Below are 19,573 nucleotides of genomic sequence, written 5' to 3' on the forward strand. Positions count from 1 at the left end.
CCGGAGCCAGAGTCGGAAGAGGCCGACGGCGCTCCTCAAGCCACAACTCCACTACGCAGTGCTCCCCCTGCCGTTAGCGTCCAAGGGGACTAAGCATTTCGTTTGTAATATCTTTTTTTCTCTCTCGGTGTCCAGTTCTCGTCCTTCTCAAGAACCCGAAGCCGTTTCGTTAGGTGGTAAAGACCACACCCCGCCTTCTCAATCTGCACAGCTGCGGACAGTTTGAGAAGGCCCCGTTGCCTAGGTAACTGGGTAAGAAGTTGAACATGTCAGCCCTGCGTCGTGTTTGCGCAGGCGCTCGCGCCCTGACTTCGACTATCGCGAGAGTCGCCTCCCGGAAGTTCCACGTCAGTCAGTTGGCGGGTCAGAGGGTCGGTGGGTCTCTCGGGTACAGCGTCGCTGGTGGCAAGCGAGGGCTCCCGGGCTCAGACCAACGGAGCGATGGTAGGTCCGGACCCTGCAGGAGGGAGCGGGGTTTTTTCGTGTGAAGCCAGCCTTGAGCTCCTGGAGCGGATGCGGCCGCCGCCTCAGGCCTTCGGGGTCCTGGTCCAGTTTGAGTTTTGTGAGGGAGGCGGCGGTGGGGCCCAGGATTCTGAGGTGGTTTGGGGACGCAGTGCCTGGGCTTTGGCAAGACTATCTCAGTCTGCCCTTAGAACGGTGGCCGCTGAGCCTACACTCCTGTCGGGCTTGTTCCTGCTGCAGTAGTGTGTGCTGACCACAAACTACGATCTTAAACAGAAAAGCGTTCCCTCTGAAATAGGTAAATGGAATGTATACGGAGTCCAGGGTGGAATTTCGAATGCTTTGCCATCAAGGGTTAAGATGTTGCTTATAAAACTGGCGTGCTTTTCTGCATTTGCCCATATAGTGCCTGGTAAGAATGGCAGTCAGGACAGACAGCACTTTTTTATTGTCATTGTCACCCTCAACGATACCTGAAGTACTTTTGCCTAAGAGTGTTATAATAATAAGAAAGAAACACAATAGTGTATTAGTTCTGAAAAAAATGTAAGAGAGTCATTATTTTATATGTAAATATTACCCTGCACGTCCCCCCACTCCTTTTACTTGTTATGAAGCTTTGGCTCAGATTTTGGAGCTTGAAGACTGGGGATTAATAAGTCCAAGTTCCCTATGTTGCAGTTAAAAAACAAGTTTGTAAAAAACTAATTGAAGCGGAGTTGGAATTACAGCAGAGGTTGAGTCCTTGAGGAGGCAGGTGAAAATATGGATACTTCTAGAAAAATGGGTAGAGAAGCCCACAGCATTGCAGAGAATTCAGTGGGTTCACTACAGACCAGCTCTCCGGTCCTCCTCCATGAACTTGGTTGGGTCCCCAGGTTAAGGACCCCTGAATAAGGTCTCAGGTCTCTTAATTGTACTACCTCATATTACCAATGATCTGCTCTGGTCTGGGGTCTCCTGTGCTTTCAGTAATGGTCGTTTTATAATGACATATCCTTTATTCTTTAATACATTTTAAATCTTGTGAGTGAGATACAAAATACAAATTTATTTTTTCACTTGTTTACTGTAGAGTGTTTCCTATGTGCACATGCAATTTGCTAACCATTTGCCTCCTCATTCCTACAGCAGCTGGGAGAATGAGTTATAAGTAATGGTTATGGAGTGATAACTGCTTGACACCGAATTTAGTTCTCGTAACACTAAGACATAGATAGCCGTATCTTACGTCGAACCTGAGAGAAGTTTTAAGTGAACTTGCCCAGTATTGCATATTTGAAATGAATGGTGGGACTGAAATTTGAGCGCGGCCTAATTCCCTAGGCCTGGATTATACCATGTGTCCTCAACCCCCCATATTCAAATACAGGAGATGCTGTGGAGATAAAGACATGAGTAAGCAATGACCTGCCCTTAAGGGGAAACTACTCTGTAGAGCAAAAAGAGATAGGTATACAATGTTAAAGGTTAAAATTAACTTCTGTAAGATCCCTTAGGAACCGAGAGTTCTGGCTAAGGTAACCAAAAAGATTTTACTGGCGGCAGCAGCGTTTAAGAGGAGTCCTAAATGCATCCAGGTTTTGGAAGATGGAGGGAGACATTTAGAATGAAGGGTACAGTATGAATATCTTACTGGTGTTTGTATTCTAGAGTGTCTAATACAGCGTCTCATTCAAAGTAGTCGCTTAAACGTTAGAAGTATAACGAGATTTCACCTGTGCGCTTTATACTGGGATTTGTGAATTAGGGGTATTTAGAGGTATTCTAGGGTTGCTTAGTCCCCAGCCCAACTTTCCAGAGCAGCACTTTTACTCAGTAATCATTAAACATCCATATGGTAAAATATACACAGTTTATGAGTATATAAAGTATATAAATTATAAGTATTATAAGTGTATAAACATACACAGTTTATAAGTGTATACGGCTTTCCTCATTTGCTAGAGGAAAAGTATGAGATGTGCCGGCTTACGTGAAAGCCCCCACTGTGGTTCCCGGCACACAGCAGACACTTGATGTTTGTTCACTCTGAAGAGACCAGCACAAGGAGTTGAAATTTGTCATGCTAATTAATAAGGCAAAATTGGGAAAAGGATGAAGTAAAAGATCCTGCCTTCCTGAATGACCGAAGAATGTGAGAATAGTGGTTTGAAAATAGAGTGAGACGGAGAGGAAGGCATGACCATGGAAACATTTTTTGATGATTGTGGAGAAGAGCCAAAGAACGCTGATCTTTTAAAGTAAAGAGATCTGGGTTGTTGCTAAAAGTGGGAGAGGCGTGTATAGAAGTAATGTAATAGGGTTAGAAGTAGATGAATAAGAGCTTTGCGTTGTTTTGGTGTTTGTTTTGGGAAATTATCTCTGCTGAAATTATCTAATGATCTTTTGTGTTCAAAAGTAACCTTAAATTTCTATTCCATTCATGATCATTCTGGAAGATCACAAAGATAAAGATTCAATGGTAACTCAAGTTGCCAAACAAACTTTTAGGTTGTTTAAAACTGTTGAAGTGGAAACATTTTAAATCGGTCTTCCCCAGTGTGTGTCCGAGAGAGAATTAAGATTATATCCAAAGGCTTCACTGTTTGTAATGAATTAACTTTTCTCCTAGAATGGTATTGTTGGGAGAATTGAGAAAATAGTTATTCACATCATATTCTTGTCTATGGTATAGATGAATCCAGGTTGAAAAAAGCTGTTTTAAACTATTAGCATTTTCTGAATAAAGAGTGCTTTAATTTTTGTTTAAAATTGTTCTAATTAGATTACTAAGTAACTAACTCATTAGTTAAGTTCCTTTTTAAGTACATTAGGTTCCCAGAACTTTAAATCCATTAAAATGTTAAACATTCCCATTTGCTTCCAAAGGCCTTCATGGACCTGGAAATAACACGTATTGATCTCCCATCACATTCACGTAGTGTTTACTAATATTACTGACAAAACACTTTGCTCTGAAGAAATCAGGTTTTTTTTTTAATTGAGGTATAATTGACAATGTGTACAACATATGATTTAGTATATGTATATATTGTGAAATGATCACAACAGTAAGTTTAGTTAACATCCATCACTCTACGTGGTTACAGTCATTTTTTTCTTGTGATAATTTTTAAGGTCTATTTTTAGCAACTTTCAAATATACAACACAGAGTTACAAACTATAGTCACCATGCTGTACATTATATCCCCATGACTTAATTATTTTATTACTGGAAGTTTTTACCCTTTGACCTCTTCCATCCATTTTGCCTATCCCCACACCCTGCTTCTGGCAACCACTGATCTGTTCTCTGCATGTGTGAACTTGAGCTGGTTGTTGTGTTGTGTTTTAAGATTCTTCATACAAGTGAGGTCATACAGTATTTGTCTTTCTCCAACTTATTTCACTTAGCATAATACTCTCAAGGTCCATCCATGTTGTCACAAATGGTAAGGTTTCATTCTCTTTTATGGGTGAGTAATACTTCTATATGTGTATACAATGGAATATTATGTATAAACATATATAATATATATTATATACATATACACACCTACATAATACATAATGGAATATCATGTATAGTATACATATATTATATACATTTTCTTTATCCATTCATCCATCAGTGGACACTTAGCACTGTTTCAGTGTCATGGCTATTGTAAATAATGCTACAGTGCACATGGGGGTGTATATATTCTTCCAAGTTGGTGCTTTTGTTCTTTCTTTGGGTAAATACCTAGACATGGAATTGCTGGGTCCTACAGTACTTCTGTTTTTAATTCTGAGGGGGAACCTCCACGCTGTTTTCCATAGTGGCTTCACCAATTTACATTCCAGCCAACAATGCATAAGGGTCCCCTCTTCTTCACATCCTCACCAACGCTTGTTATTTCTTGTTTTGAGAATAGCCCTTCTAATCTCATTATGGTTTTGATTTGTGATGATTAGTGACATTTTTCATGTACCTTTTGGTCATCTGTAGTCTTCTTTGTAAAAAAGTCCATTCAGAACCTCTATTTTTAATTAGATTATTATTATTATTATGCTATTGAGTTGTATAGGTTTTTTACATATTATGAATATTAGTCCTTTATCCAGATAAATGATTTCCAGGTATTTTCTCCCATTCAGTAGGTTGTCTTTTCATTGATGAAATGAAATGAAATAAAATTCATTGTTGATGGTTTCCTTTGTTTTGCAGAAGCTTTTTATTTGATGTAGACCCACTTATTAATTTTTGCTTTTGATGCCTTTATATTTGGTGTCACATCCAAAAAATCACCAAGACCAGTGCCAGGGAGCTTACTGCCTATGTTTTCTTCAAGGAGTTTATGGTTTCAGGTTTTACATTCAAGTCTAATCCATTTTGGGTCAAATTTTGTAAAATTAACTATGGTGTAAGATAGTGGTCCAGTTTCATTCTTTTGCTTATGGTTGTCCAGTTTGCCAAACATAGTTTATTGAAGAGACCATCTTTCTCCATTGTATATTCTTGGCTTCTTTTTGGCAGGCTAGTTGACCGTATATGCATGGGTTTATTTTTGGGTTCTCTATTCTGTTCCATCGATCTATGTGTTTTTATACCAATACCATACTGTTTTGATTGATATTATAGTTTAGTTTTACTAAGACTTCATGAGTAAAACTTGAGAATATTTTCTGATAGGACACTAATGATATGGGCACAACATTATGATTTAGTGGATATTTTATATATACTTACTAGATATTCTGTAAACTAAGGGTTCTCAAAATGTGATCTGCAATCTCCTAGGAGTCCCCCATTCTCTTTCAGGAAAGTCACAAATTAACTGTTTTCCTGATAATAAGACACTTTGGGCCTTTTTCACTATGTTTATAATTTACACTGTCGGTGTAAAAGTAATGGAATATAAAACTCTACTGGCGTAGTGTCACCAAATTGTACTGATGGTATATTCTTCATTATCACACTTTTTTTTTTTTAAGTTTAGAATCAGTGTCCTTAACAAGGGGCGCCTGGGTGGCTCAGTCAGGTAAGCTTAGGACTTGGGCTCAGGTCATGACCTTGTGGTTCCTGAGTTGTAGCCCTGCATCAGGCTCTATGCTGACAGTTCAGAGCCTGGAGCCTGCTTCAGATTCCGTATCTCCCTCTATGTCTGTCCCTCCCTCTGTTTCTCCGTCTCTCAAAAATAAATGAACATTTGAAAAAATGTCCTTAACAAGGCAGAAAAAATATTAGTTTTATTACATTTTGATACTTGTGTATACATCTTTTTCTTTTAATATAGTTTATTGTCAAATTGGTTTCCTTGTAACACCCAGTGCTCTTTCCCACAAGTGCCCCCCTCCATGACCATCACCCCCTTCCCCTTCTCCCTCCCCCTTCAGCCCTTGGTTCGGATTGTTTTCAGTATTCAAGAGTTTCATGATTTGCGCGCCTCTCTTTCCCCAACTCTCTTTCCCTCTTCCCCTCCCTATGGTCCTCTGATAGGTTTCTCCTGTTAGACCTATGAGTGCAAACATGGTATCTGTCCTTCTCTGCCTGACTTATTTCGCTTAGCATGACACCCTCGAGGTCCATCCACTTGGCTACAAATGGCCATATACATCTTTTAAATATTTTGTGTATTGAAATAAAGTATGCACAAAATACTTGTGTTGCAGACTGCTGTTTAAGTTGCAAGCTTACTTGAAACAATAATTGAAAGGGATGGCTCAGTTGGTTAAGCATCCAACTTCAGTTCAGGTCATGATCTCAACGGTTTGTGAGTTCGAGCCCCATACAGGCTCTGTGCAGGCAGTTCGGAGCCTGGAGCCTACTTTGGATTCTTTGTCTTCTCTCTCTCTGCCCCTCCCTTGTGCTCTGTCTTCTCTCTCCCCCTCTCTTCCTCACTATCCCTTCCCCTTCCCTCTCAAAAGTAAATAAATTAAAAAAGAAAAAATGAGGGGCACCTGGGTGGCTCAGTTAGTTAAGCATCCAAGTCAGCTCAGGTCATGATCTCACGGTTTGGGATTTCGAGCCCCGCTTAAGGCTCTGTGCTGACAGTTAGCTCGGAGCCTGGAGCCTGCCTTTGGATTCTGTATCTCCCTCTCTCTCTGACCCTCCCCTGCTCACGCGCGCACGCACACTCTCTCTCTCTCTCAAAAATAAATAAAAACATTTTTAGGAAAAAGCAATGTTTGGCAAACAGTGTTCAGACTTGATTATTTGGCGGACATTTTCTGAAAACTGAAAGAAGTTAGCTGGCCCCTGACAGTCTTTGTTCCTGATAATAAAATTGGTGTTTTCAAGTGAAAATTAGAATCTTAGAAACCTTCTATCATTGAACTGGATAGATTTCTCATACATAAAGACTTATCAGTTGAAGTAGATGGCAATATTAATGACTGTGACTTTTTGATACTGTATAATAAAGTGTGTCAAAATTTGGAAGGTCTGCATAATTCGCTGAACCAAAATTTTCATGCATGATGTTACAAATGATGCATGGGTGAAAGATCCATTCAAAATGCAGAATAGACCAGGAGCACCTGGGTGGCTTAGTTGGTTAAGTGTCCAACTCTTGATTTCAGCTCAGTCATTATCTCATGGTTCATGAGATTGAGCCCTACGTCAGGCTCTGGTTTCAGTTTTCACGTTGCAACTAACCTTTAAGAAACTACCACTTGTCAAGTTTTGATGTGTATAAAAGAAGAATATTCCCAGCTATTTGGAAAAAGTTATTCAAATATTTCTTTTTCCAACTCCATATCTTTGTGAGATTGTTTTTTCATATACATCAACCAGAACAACATAGCACAACATATTGAAGTCCCAGCAAATATGAGAAACTAACTTTTTCCTATTGAAACAGTGTAAAGAGTTTTGCAAAAATGTGAAACACTACCACTCTTCTCACTAAATTTATTTTGAATATATAGTTGCTTCTCATAAAAATCTGTTATTTAAGTTTACATGTAATGGGTTTATTTTTGTTTGAAAATGAGCTAATACGTAAATATTTTCAAGTTGTTTCAGTTTTAATGTTTCCCATGGTAAGTATCAATAGAATAAACTAGATAAACAAAAGTTTTTGAGGAAATTTTTTGAGTGTAAAAGAGTCCTGAAGCCAGAGTTTGACAGCCACTACTGTAAATTTAAAAAACTTAAATACTCTTATGTATTTATGAGTGAAGAAGTAGGTGCTTTAGACTTGAAACTGTGCCTACAGTTTAGCAGAGTAAACCTGAATTGTTTTATAGGCCTGTTAATGTACTGTTTTTAGTTGAGATCTCAAACATGCTTAATTTGGCATAGCAATTTAATGTTTTCTGGGTTTTTCATGTTGTTTCTCGTAGCCTCTGCGACTTGATATAAAGAGAAAGCTAACTGCTCGATCAGATCGAGTTAAGAGTGTGGATTTGCATCCTACAGAGCCATGGATGTTGGCAAGTCTTTACAATGGCAGTGTGTGCGTGTGGAACCATGAAACACAGGTAGGAGTTAAGGAGTTTTTAGAAATAGTGTGTTAGTTGGGGCACCTGTGTGGCTCAATCGGTTGAGCGTCCGACTTCAGCTCAGGGCATGATCTCACAGTTTGTGTGTTCGAGCCCTGCCTCGGGCTCTGTGCTGACAGCTCAGAGCCTGGAGCCTGCTTCCGATTCTGTGTCTCCCTCTCTCTCTGCTCCTCACTTACTCATCCTCTGTTTCCCTCTGTCTCAATAATAAATAAACATAAAAAATTTTTAAAAAATAGTGTGTTAATGTTTATAATCAAAGAGAAGAAATAGAATCCACTAGCTATATGCAGACTGCTATCTCAAATTGGTACACAGTTATTTTCAGTAAAGAGGAACTATCATTTATGGCGTTATAGCTTGTGGGATAAAATGTTTGGGTCTTGTCATATACAATATTTAAATGTTAAATTTTGATGTAGGTAGTATTAACTTTTCTTTGAAATTAGGGAAACTCACCAATATAAGGTCACTTGCTCTAGATAAAGTTTTAATAGTAGTTAATTTTCTATTCAGTGAAATTCTAACCATCCTAAGAATGGGAGTTTTAATTTTATTTCTTTTCCCCAAGTACTTGATATAATTATTTGCAGATAACTTTCAATCCACTCTATGAATTATAGAGTATGTCAGAAAAGTATTTGTAGTTAGCCTTTGATTACACATATAAAAATATGCATTATATGGATTATCCCCTTTGAATGTTTGTTTTGGTCTTTTTCATCTCATTAAATAATTAACTTTCAAATTGGTTTGTCTCACTTTTCATCTTTGTTGACCATTCTTAATCTTTTTCCTTCAAAATATAGAACTTAAAGTCAGCATTATTCCATACAGTTCTGTGTCTACTTATATAGTAATTACCTTCAACATCCAAGTTTAAGTTTTTGATATCCAGACAGAGTTCACACTGAGTAATTTAAGATGGCAAAAATAGTCTTAGGAAATCCAGGTCAGGAATAAACCTAAAAACACCCTTATAATCTTATGTCACTCTGACACAGAATGTACACTAAACCAAGACCCCGTAAGAGACCACTGATACACATTACCACTTGGTTCTCTGCTTTATGCCACGGCTGATAACATTGTATGGCACATAGGAAGTGCTCAATAATTACTTTTTGAGCTAATGAATAATAAACATTTCCATTTATCACTTTTTCACTGTATCAGGATTTCTCACTTCTGCATTTTCACATCTTCATCTTGTAAATCCATTTGTCTTAATGTAGATAATACACATGCTAACTTTTTTTTCCTACTCCTGCATTCACATGTTTAAAATATTTGTGATTTTATGCTTAACAAATAATTTGGTGTCTCCCTGAGCTCACACTGCACTTTCTAAATCTTCCTAGGGATCCCTTCTCTCTGCTCCATTTAGCTGTTTCTCAGCTCTGTCATTTCACTTAGAAATGACATTAGAAATGACATTTCATGTTCTAAGTCCCAGGTGTACTTCCCTCACCCTTCTCTAGGTCTTACTGTAACATAACTCTGCTTTATCTTCACCCCTTTGCCTCATGTTTCTCGTGTGCCCTCTGGCAGGGCCGCCTGCTTCCGCTTTCATAATTCATCTCGTTGGTAACTTGTCTAATTTCCTTCTTTCCTTCAAGAATAGAGGTCTGAGGTGGACAGGGATTATCCTAGTCTTCCTACTGTTAGGCCACGGCATTATCTGGCAGTCAGACTTATGGTAGGTACTCGGTAAATCTTTGTTGAATGGTTCATCTCTTTTTGGCTCTCCCTGCTTTGCCCCTCTATTTATCACCAACAAGAAGCTACTTGCCACTCATGTATATTGAGAGCAAAATTCTTGAAAAAGTTTTTAGAAGTAAATTCTCAAATGTACTTGAATTTCAAATATGTCTTTGAGGTGGCGAGTGCAATGATTAAAAAAATCATGAATGTTAGAATTTGAAGCCATCCTGCCAATTAAGTGATGTGGGCAAGCCTTTTAACCATGTTAAGGCTCAGTTTACTTATCTAAAATGAAGATGACACTGTTGTACCAGAGTAATGAAAAACAGTACAATCTTACTGATGCACTAAATAAAAAGAACAGAAACTAGTAAACCTGAAACTAATGTAACACTGTATGTCAACTATACTAAAACAAACAAAAACCAAGTTATTAAAAAAAAAAAGAAAGAGCAGAGACTGGGCCATTAGAACTGCTGAGCCTGCCCTGGCTTCTGAAGCCAGACTTCATAGTTCTTCGCACACAGACAGTAACTGGGAGCATGAGCGCCAACCTGCACAACCACTGTCAGCTGATTACAATACGGCGCGAGCAGAGCAGACAGAACGTGCAGTCTCTAAGATGACAGACAAATCCCGAAAGCTCATGAGTAGCCAGTGAATCCAGGGATCTGCTGAGTAGTACACGTCAAGCAGCTGCAGAACAGTCATGGTTCAGTCTATGGTACAAAAAGATATATTGCAAAATGATAGTTTGATTTTCAGAATCTTAAGAAATAAGGCATCAAAGTGGGAGGACAAAGAGATGCATTTATCCCTGTTCTTTCAGGACGGGGGTGGGGGGGTGTCTCCTAGTTTTCTACTTGTATCCTGTGTACTCATTCCATTTTGAGCAGCTTGAAGAGACATCTAAATCACTGTGTTCGTATGCTTCACTAAAGAGAGGTAAATAGCATTTGTATGGAAACATTGCTCAGGTGTATAATACAACTGTATCTTGTTAATGAGTTTATTTTGTGAGTTGATGGGTTTAATTCTAAAAAGAAAACTAAGCAGGGGCATTGGGTGGCTCAGTCGTTTAAGCATCCGACTCTTGGTTTCTGCTCAGGTCATGCTCTTGAGGTTTGTGAGTTTGAGTCCTACTTCGGGCTTCGTGCTGACAGTGCAGAGCCTGCTTGGGATTGTCTCTCTGCCCCACCCCTGCTCATGCCATCTTCCTCAAAATAAATAAGTAAACTTTAAAAAAATAAATAAAAAGAAAACTAAGCCAGTTCATTCAACAAATAGTTATTACACACTGGTTGTGTGCCGGCCACTGTTCTAAGCTCTGGGAATACAGTGGTGAACGAGATTCCTGCCCTCAGGGAGCTTAGCAGGAATGATTGACCGTAAACACACAATTATGAAGGTGCTGTGTTATGAAAGGGGGTATAAGGTTCTGTTCGTGGGTTTTCAGGCGGAGGGACCAGGAGGAGGACAGGTAAGGCTGGGAGTAGCCAAAGGTCAGGCTAGCAAGAACCGGAAGGGCAGGCCGCCTACACAGGATCTGGAACTGCATCTGTGGACTTTTGCTCTCTTTTACCTTTCATAAGTATTTTAATTTTGAAACTGTTGAAGAAAAGATGATTGGTCTGTTTTTTTTTTTCATTTGAGAACTTTTGTATTTTAGCCTGAGAGTATTTTTAAGTTAGAAGTTATCTAAATAATTAGATATTTTAAATATAACAATAGATTCTTCAGTTATTTTCTTATAACTCAAAGTGTATATTCTTACTTTAAAGACATTGGTGAAAACATTTGAAGTGTGTGATCTTCCTGTTCGAGCTGCAAAGTTTGTTGCAAGAAAGAATTGGGTTGTGACTGGAGCGGTAAGTAATCCTATGAATCTCTCATCCTCAGTGATTATGTGAATGATTTACTTCTTGATTTTTAATTCGTGTAATGTTTTGAAGACTTTATACCTTGAGCCTGTAATACATTTTTTTTGTGCAGCTTACTTCATAACACAGTTTCTAACTTTCCATTTCTAGGATGACATGCAGATCAGAGTGTTCAACTACAACACTCTGGAAAGAGTTCATATGTTTGAAGCGCACTCTGACTACATCCGCTGTATTGCGGTTCATCCAACCCAGCCTTTCATTCTCACGAGCAGCGGTAAGAAGGGACCCCTTTTGGTCACGTGGGTCTCTGAGCGCTTCATTTCCATTCAGTGAGGGTGCAGTTCTTTCACTGCTGTTACAAGGAAGGTTCTAATTCCAAGCAGCCTTTAAACTATTTAAATCCGTTAACGTGCTATCAATGCTGCTTGCTTTTGTATTTAATGACACATCTATCAAGTCTACTTAGGATTTGTATAGCAATTGTTCCAGTTCCTGTCAGGGAAGGCCTGCAGGTCTAGATGATTAAGCATCTGCTGAACAGAAAGGTAATTTACATGCTGGTAGGAGAGTTTTGCTAGATTGCCATATACCCAGGTCAGTTTTATCTCTATATTCGGGCTAGTTTGCTCGTTGGACTATTCCGAGGGCAGTTAAAACAAATTGCACTGAATTGGTAATAGGTCTTTGAAACATTTTTAAGTTAAAATTGAGACGTAATTCAAAGTTTTTTTTAGCCATCATATAAGAGGAATGCTTATGCTGAGAATGAACTGAGTGTTGAAGGGGAAGGGGGGAAAAGAGATGGTGGTGATGGTGGAGGGCACTTGAGGGGAAGAGCACTGGGTGTTGTATGGAAAACAATTTGACAATAAAATATTATGGGAAAAAAAAAAGAGGAATGCTTATTCCCTAGTCACTGACCTTGTTATTTAGTCATACTTAGATTCTAATCAAATTTGTGTTACTCTTTTGTCATTCTGTAAATCCCACTGAGGCTTTCTTAAATTTTTTCATGAAATTTTTGTATTTGCTATTAGAAATTTCTCCACTCTTCTGTAGAGAGTTAAGTTTATTATTCTTAGGATCAATAAGGATTATGAAAAATGTATTCAGTTCTGATTCTGTTTCTTTTAAGTCATGGAATGTATGATTTCTCTTAGATTTGCTGCCTTAAAAGGCACAAAGACTGCATCTTAGTTCTAAATGAAAGAAATCTAAATTGTAACTAACTTGAGACTTTCTTTTGGCCTAGATGACATGCTTATTAAGCTCTGGGACTGGGATAAAAAATGGTCCTGCTCACAGGTGTTTGAAGGACACACCCATTATGTTATGCAGATTGTGATCAATCCCAAAGATAACAACCAGTTTGCCAGTGCGTCGTTGGACAGGACCATCAAGGTAGGGTGTCCGCTATTTGTGTCAGTTATGGTGGTGAAATATAGTGGTTTTAGGTATTTTACTACCGCTGACTGCGGGTGCGCTTGCTCTCTACAGGTGTGGCAGCTGGGCTCTTCCTCCCCCAACTTCACTCTGGAGGGACATGAGAAAGGCGTGAATTGCATTGATTACTACAGTGGTGGCGACAAACCATACCTCATTTCAGGCGCAGATGACCGGCTTGTTAAAATATGGGACTATCAGGTACGGTTTTTCCACAGTCACACTTTGCCATATGTTAGCCATGGATTTCATTGTTTCTTCCAGGACAGTTAAAACATGGGTTATTGGACTCCATTCATAGCAAAATAACCTCAGGCTTCATATTGACACCTAAACAGTGATCCCCCAGTTCTTATAAAATGAAAACAAATGCCTGTCGAGTTTTAAAAATAAAATGCCATCATGTTTATTTTTCATTTAACAGCTGAAATTAGAAATTTAAACATGTGATTAAAATGAATTATTACATCTTCTAATATCCTCACTGGTAAACTTTTGTTCATAATTGAAAACTAGCAGATTAATGAATAATATCATGACATAGCCATGCTATAGCCATTTTGCCACACAGACTTTGTAAATCTAGTTAGGACTTCGTTACTATGCTTTTTATCTCTAAGAGACAGATTGAGTTTCTGTCTTTTGTTTTTCACATCTAAATTTCCATAAACAGTGAATAAAACAAGGCCTAGAAAACCAGTGTTACTTAGAACCTTATTCACATTTGTGCTTAAGTACAGAGTAAGAATATTAAAGACATTACCTTAGGAATTTGGCAAGAAAACATTCAGATGAAAACCAGATCTTTTGAGGTGTGTATGTTTTCTTCTTTAAATATGATGGTTACAGTTACATTTCCCTGTACTATGGAAGAGTTAGAGAAAGTATGCACATGACAAGTAATTGTGTTTCAAAAATTTTTGTATCAAATGCTATTTAGATTGTCATGATTGCTATCATTTATAATGTATTTGTGCACTGGAAAAATTAAAGATGAATTACTTGTTTTTCACACACAAAAAATGTTTCTGTGCCTTGCTGCTGTCTGACTACAGAATAAGACATGTGTACAGACATTGGAGGGACATGCCCAGAACGTATCTTGTGCCAGTTTTCATCCTGAGTTGCCAATCATCATCACAGGTTCAGAAGACGGTAAGTTAGAAATGTATGTTTATTCCTGTGCTTTTAATTACAAAGTAGATATTTAAGCCACGTAGTGCCCAGCAGTGTAATGAGAGGCTTCTGAGAATTCTGCTGTTTTTATTAGAGTAGGATACTTGAGCTATAAAAGAATGAAGGGACATGGTTATCTTCATCGTCGTCATCATCCTAATGTGTTTTGACTCTATTACTTAAATAAGAGGACACCCAGAAGTCCTAGAGAAAAACTGAAAAAGCCTGTCGGTGCTTGGGAGTCTAAAAACTTGGGGTCACATTCAGGCACTGCCACTTCTTGGATGTGTGGTTTGGGCAGATTATGAAGTGGGAACAGACATTACACCTCATAGGATTATAGTGAACAGAAAAGATCATGTGTCTAAAGCATCTGCAGGTACACAGTAGACACTGTGTCCGGGAAATTCATTATTTCACATGGAAAATCACATTTATTACTTACAATTTTCTGTTATTAATGTTACTTGATAAAATCACCTACAGACTGCAGAGCAGGAAGCTAATAAAAAGGACTTCCCTGTGGCTGTTTCCCCTGACCTAATTCATCATTAGATGTTCGAATTAAAAGGGAGTATTCACTTTGTTCTTTTTAGGAACTGTGCGTATTTGGCATTCAAGCACATACCGCCTTGAGAGCACGTTAAATTATGGAATGGAGCGGGTGTGGTGTGTGGCCAGTCTGAGAGGGTCCAACAATGTCGCTCTGGGCTATGACGAAGGGAGCATCATTGTTAAGGTAATCTATAATTATACCCTCTCTGAATAAACGAACATAGTGGAAGTAGTTTTCCTTTTATTATACTATAGTCATCTTCCAAATCACCAGTTTTATTAAACTGGCTCTTCTTTCGTTAAGCACAAGAGATTAAACACTGGAGATTCAAAGTGAAAGGAAGGAGCCCTCTGTTAAACAAAAATAGAAAGTGTTTGTTTTGTGGTTTTCTTTCTTTCTTTCTTTCTTTTTTTTTTTTTTTTTATTGCTGTGAGCCTTTTGTTATTCTTCCAGCTTGGTCGTGAGGAACCTGCCATGTCCATGGATGCCAATGGAAAGATAATTTGGGCCAAGCATTCAGAAGTCCAGCAGGCCAACCTAAAAGCAATGGGAGATGCTGAAATTAAAGATGGAGAAAGGTTGCCACTGGCAGTTAAGGATATGGGCAGTTGTGAAATATACCCTCAGACCATTCAGCACAATCCTAATGGGCGGTAAGTTGTCACCACAATCTCTCTCTCAGCCTCTGTGCTGTTACGTGTGTGGATTTGCAAATCCATAGCATATGTCGCTCCTGCTCTAGGGTGGAGGCATTCCGTATGAGCTTTTGCCCTGGCCTCACAATCCGCAGCAGGGCCACAGGTGGCCGTACCAGTTGATCAAGTTCGCATGCAAGGTGAAAGCATATTTGTCCCCCAGCTTTGTCCCACCACACAGTTTTGGACAGTTAAATAGTTTTGTATTTATTCATTTTAAATGTGTTGGGTTTGTGTCCTTTGCTTCTGTGAGGGCAGGTAACATGTACTTAGTAGGTGCTCTAAATACTTCCTAAGAAAAGCAGACTCTGAAGTTTGTGTCCTATGAAACAGTTTGGGTTGGAATGAGCACTGGGTGTTCTATGTAAGCCAATTTGAAGATAAATTATATTAAAAAAAAAGAAACAATTTGGGGGCTGGTAATTCTGCTTCTTAGCTATAATTTGAGCCATCAGTTTCCTTTCTTATGATTTAGAAAGCATCCAACATCTTGTTAAGAAAGGAGTTTCAAGCATGAGTTTAAACCTGTGGATCTTTAAAAGTCACCTACAATAGATCTGGGCATCTTATAATTCTGTGCTGAGTACTGAAAAAGACAAACTATGTAAACCACATATGCTGTCTCATTCAGTAAATGGCATCCGCATTTACTTGTAGTGTAATTTTCTTAGGAAGATTAAGAATGCATTATATATTTTCCCCTTAATATCATAAAACATTTTTTTGCTGTAAGTTTTGCATTTTACCATTAGCAATCTAATGGCAGCCAATATAGCCAATTCAATACTTTAACGAGAATTGTTTTGTATCTGTTGAGAAAATTTTACTTGACTGTGCAACATCCTATTTTTACTGATCTAAATGTTAATATACTCTATTTTGATAAACGTAACAGTCATTAAAAATGAGTATTTTTATTCATTGGAATGATGTGCTTTAAAATGAAGACAGTCTTGCAGCAAATAGTGCCCCCTTATGGTGTAACTGTGATGAGCAAAGTTCCAGGCATCTTGTGCTCAGCAAGTATCAGCTCAATTTTTAGAGCCCCCCCCCCCCCGCTGTGCATCCACAGCCATTCTTGTCTTCCTGCCCCAAGTCTCCTTTGCTTATAAGAGAAGGCCACTGCGTAAGAGTTTCAGCAAATCTCCATGTTCATGATATGTTTTTGGATTTGTTGGGTAGAATATTTAGGTCTAGCTCTGTATTTGAAGAGATCTGTAACTTCTTTGGAGAGATAGATAACTTCAGAAGATATTAGATTCAATCATAAAAGTCAACTGAAGTAGCATTTGTCATTAGAAATATTTTATTACGAAGAGGACTCATCGTTTCATAACTTCCACACGTCGTTGACCCTACTGTCATCTGGCTCCCGTGACTTCCAGGTTTGTTGTGGTGTGTGGTGACGGCGAGTATATCATCTACACAGCAATGGCGCTGAGAAACAAGAGCTTTGGGTCTGCCCAGGAGTTTGCGTGGGCCCATGATTCTTCAGAGTAAGTTTTGGCTTGTGCTGTCCAACCGGCCGCGACTGCAGATGGGTGATCTGTGTGCGGCTGTGTGAGGCCTGTCCCCAAGGCTCTGTGTTGGCTGTGCTTCTCCACATCAAGAACACTTCTCACCAGAGATGCCTCTGCCCCTTCTGTGTTCAGTATTCAGCAGGCTCGCTCAGGCTGGGGGCCCGGCACCCATTTTCTTGATGGAGCCTAGAGGAGGGCCTGGTACTTCTGGGCTCAAGACAAACCAGATTTTCCCTATGACCTGGTGTCCTGGGGTGCCGCTAGGATCCTGAGCTACTTGGGAGAGACTACAGTCTGATGTCACCTTGATGCGAACTTCATTGGATCTTAAAACTTACTTTCTGTGATGTTACGCACTCCCCATTCTTAAAACAAATTCTGTCTGAATTTAGAGTGTTCATAAAATACTCTTATTAAAAACAGGAAAAATCATTTAACTCTGAATTATCATACTAGATACTGGTTATTTATAGTTCTTTATAATTATTTATACTAGATACTGGTTAGTGAGTGGTTCCTTTTTGATTCCTTTTTGTGGCTCGTAATAAATGGCAGGGCTTTTTTTTCCTCCTCTAACCACACAACTGATGTACATCTTCATAATTTTCTTAGTTTTGTTTCCTCCTTATATTTTTTTATTGCCCCCGCTCTCAACAATGAGCAACTTGAGCCTCAGTGTTGCATATAAGATGCATGCTTTAAAATTAACAATAAGATATAAGGTACACTGAGAGGAATTTGTTTTGATCTTTTCATAAATTTCCTAAATATACTTATATATAACACAGTTCCATATACTAAATTTTTGTTATCATTCTAAACAAAATTCTAGTTCATGAATGGCCTTACCTCTGACCATACTCCTCTGTTCTGATAGTTCTTTTTTTTTTTTTTTTAAGCTTTATCCAGCTAAGGTCCTGTTCAGCATCTTTCTCCCTTACATGCTCTTGAATATCCAGCAACAGCCACAGCCCCTCTTTTCAAGATGCCTGAATATACAGTGTTCTGAGTTGTTGCCAAACATGGCTGACTTCTTGAGCCACTTACAGAAGGTTTTGTTTATTTCTTAAGTTGCCTTTATTGAGGTATAATTTATACAAAATTAAATATACTATTTTAAGTGAACATTTCAGTGAACTTAGGCAAATGTATACTGTCTATAACCACCAGCACAATCAAGACAGCGAACATTTCTACCATCCCTAGAAAATCCTCGTTTTTCCCTTAACAGTCAGTTACCTGGCCCCAGTCACTGATTTGCTTTTTCTCACCATGTGGATTAGATTTGTCTTTAGAGTTCCCTATAAATGGAGTCCTCCAGTATCCAATCTATGTGTCTGGCTGCTTCTGTACAGTACAGTGTTTCTGGGATTCATCCACGTTGTTGCATGAGTAATTGGTCCCCTTTTTTGCAGAGCAATGTTCCATTCATTGCCTGAATATACCACACTTGGTTTAATCCCTCACCTACTGCCGGACGTTGGGTCTTTCTCAGTTTCTAAAATAGTTTGTAATCCCTAATAATTTGTGTCATAGTGTGAAACTCATGTTATGATTCAAATATATCAGAAGATATTTCTGATACTTGATGGAGGTATGACTTGGTATATGATATGCTGTGTTTGCCTGCCTTTTCCCCCAGGTATGCAATAAGAGAGAGCAACAGTGTTGTAAAGATATTTAAGAACTTTAAGGAAAAAAAATCCTTTAAACCGGATTTTGGAGCTGAAAGTGAGTGCTGTTTATAAATGTTAAATTTTTAGAAGCTTTGCAACGGCTCAGAAACTAAACAAAAATCTTTCTTCAGGTATCTACGGAGGCTTCTTGTTGGGAGTCAGATCTATAAACGGCTTAGCTTTCTATGACTGGGACAACACAGAACTCGTACGCAGAATTGAAATTCAGCCCAAACACGTGAGTTTTCCCTCCACTGTTACTATTGGAATGTGCAACTTTGTGAGGAGCTCTGAGTCCTGAGGCAAAGAAACGTCCTTGGACTCAGCTGTCCTGGTTCCCCTGTGTTGGACACAGGGTCATTTACTGCCAGATTGCTTCAAAAATCAGACTTGCAGTATTTGGATGAGGCAGTAGACAGGTATTTTGAAAAGCAGGAAAAATTATACGAATGCCAAATGCTATTCATATTTTAAATGGCATTTGACAGAGTATGAAAAGCCTACTATGAAGACAAGAAGTCAGACAGGTCTTGACTTGGAAAGATCTGGGAGCTCCCACACCATTCAGAAAGCCTTTTTACACTTTCCCTGATGATGCTGTTTAAATTTAGGTAAATGTTTCCAGTGACAAAATTTTCTACTTTATGGAACTACCTGTTGCTTTGACAGCTTTCATTGTCACAAAATTCTTTGGGGACAAATCCACCTCTCTAGGGTGCTGTCTCTGTCTTTTACAGCATGCATTCTCAGTTGGCACTGGTACCCCAAATTGGTTCCTGAGGGTGAAGAAAATTTTATCTGTAAAGCATAGATATTCATAAGAATTTATGTTATGCAAGTATATACTATATGTGTATGTATATACAGTGTGTGTATGATATATATAATGTGTGTTATGTAATTTTATATATAACATGTATTATATAATTATGTGTAACATATATATAGTATCAGTGGTATAAAATTTTGTAGGGGAGGGTGATTAGG

General features: G+C 38.6%; 1 protein-coding gene across 1 annotated transcript in view; it reads left to right on the forward strand.

The window, feature by feature from the left end:
- Positions 1 to 333: 333 nt before the first annotated feature.
- The window catches only part of COPB2 (coatomer protein complex subunit beta 2), a 28,238-nt gene continuing 8,998 nt past the window's right edge, over positions 334 to 19,573 (forward strand). Inside the window, exons 1-12 of the mRNA XM_029940167.1 lie at positions 334 to 444; positions 7,775 to 7,912; positions 11,419 to 11,505; positions 11,668 to 11,794; positions 12,773 to 12,921; positions 13,018 to 13,164; positions 14,019 to 14,118; positions 14,736 to 14,878; positions 15,149 to 15,348; positions 16,776 to 16,886; positions 18,553 to 18,641; positions 18,718 to 18,824. Of these exons, the coding sequence (XP_029796027.1) occupies positions 442 to 444; positions 7,775 to 7,912; positions 11,419 to 11,505; positions 11,668 to 11,794; positions 12,773 to 12,921; positions 13,018 to 13,164; positions 14,019 to 14,118; positions 14,736 to 14,878; positions 15,149 to 15,348; positions 16,776 to 16,886; positions 18,553 to 18,641; positions 18,718 to 18,824 (1,401 nt within the window). The 5' untranslated portion in view covers positions 334 to 441. The remainder of the gene's footprint in view (positions 445 to 7,774; positions 7,913 to 11,418; positions 11,506 to 11,667; positions 11,795 to 12,772; positions 12,922 to 13,017; positions 13,165 to 14,018; positions 14,119 to 14,735; positions 14,879 to 15,148; positions 15,349 to 16,775; positions 16,887 to 18,552; positions 18,642 to 18,717; positions 18,825 to 19,573) is intronic.

Source organism: Suricata suricatta, chromosome 5 (assembly GCF_006229205.1).
Source record: "Suricata suricatta isolate VVHF042 chromosome 5, meerkat_22Aug2017_6uvM2_HiC, whole genome shotgun sequence".
NCBI lineage: Eukaryota > Metazoa > Chordata > Mammalia > Carnivora > Herpestidae > Suricata > Suricata suricatta.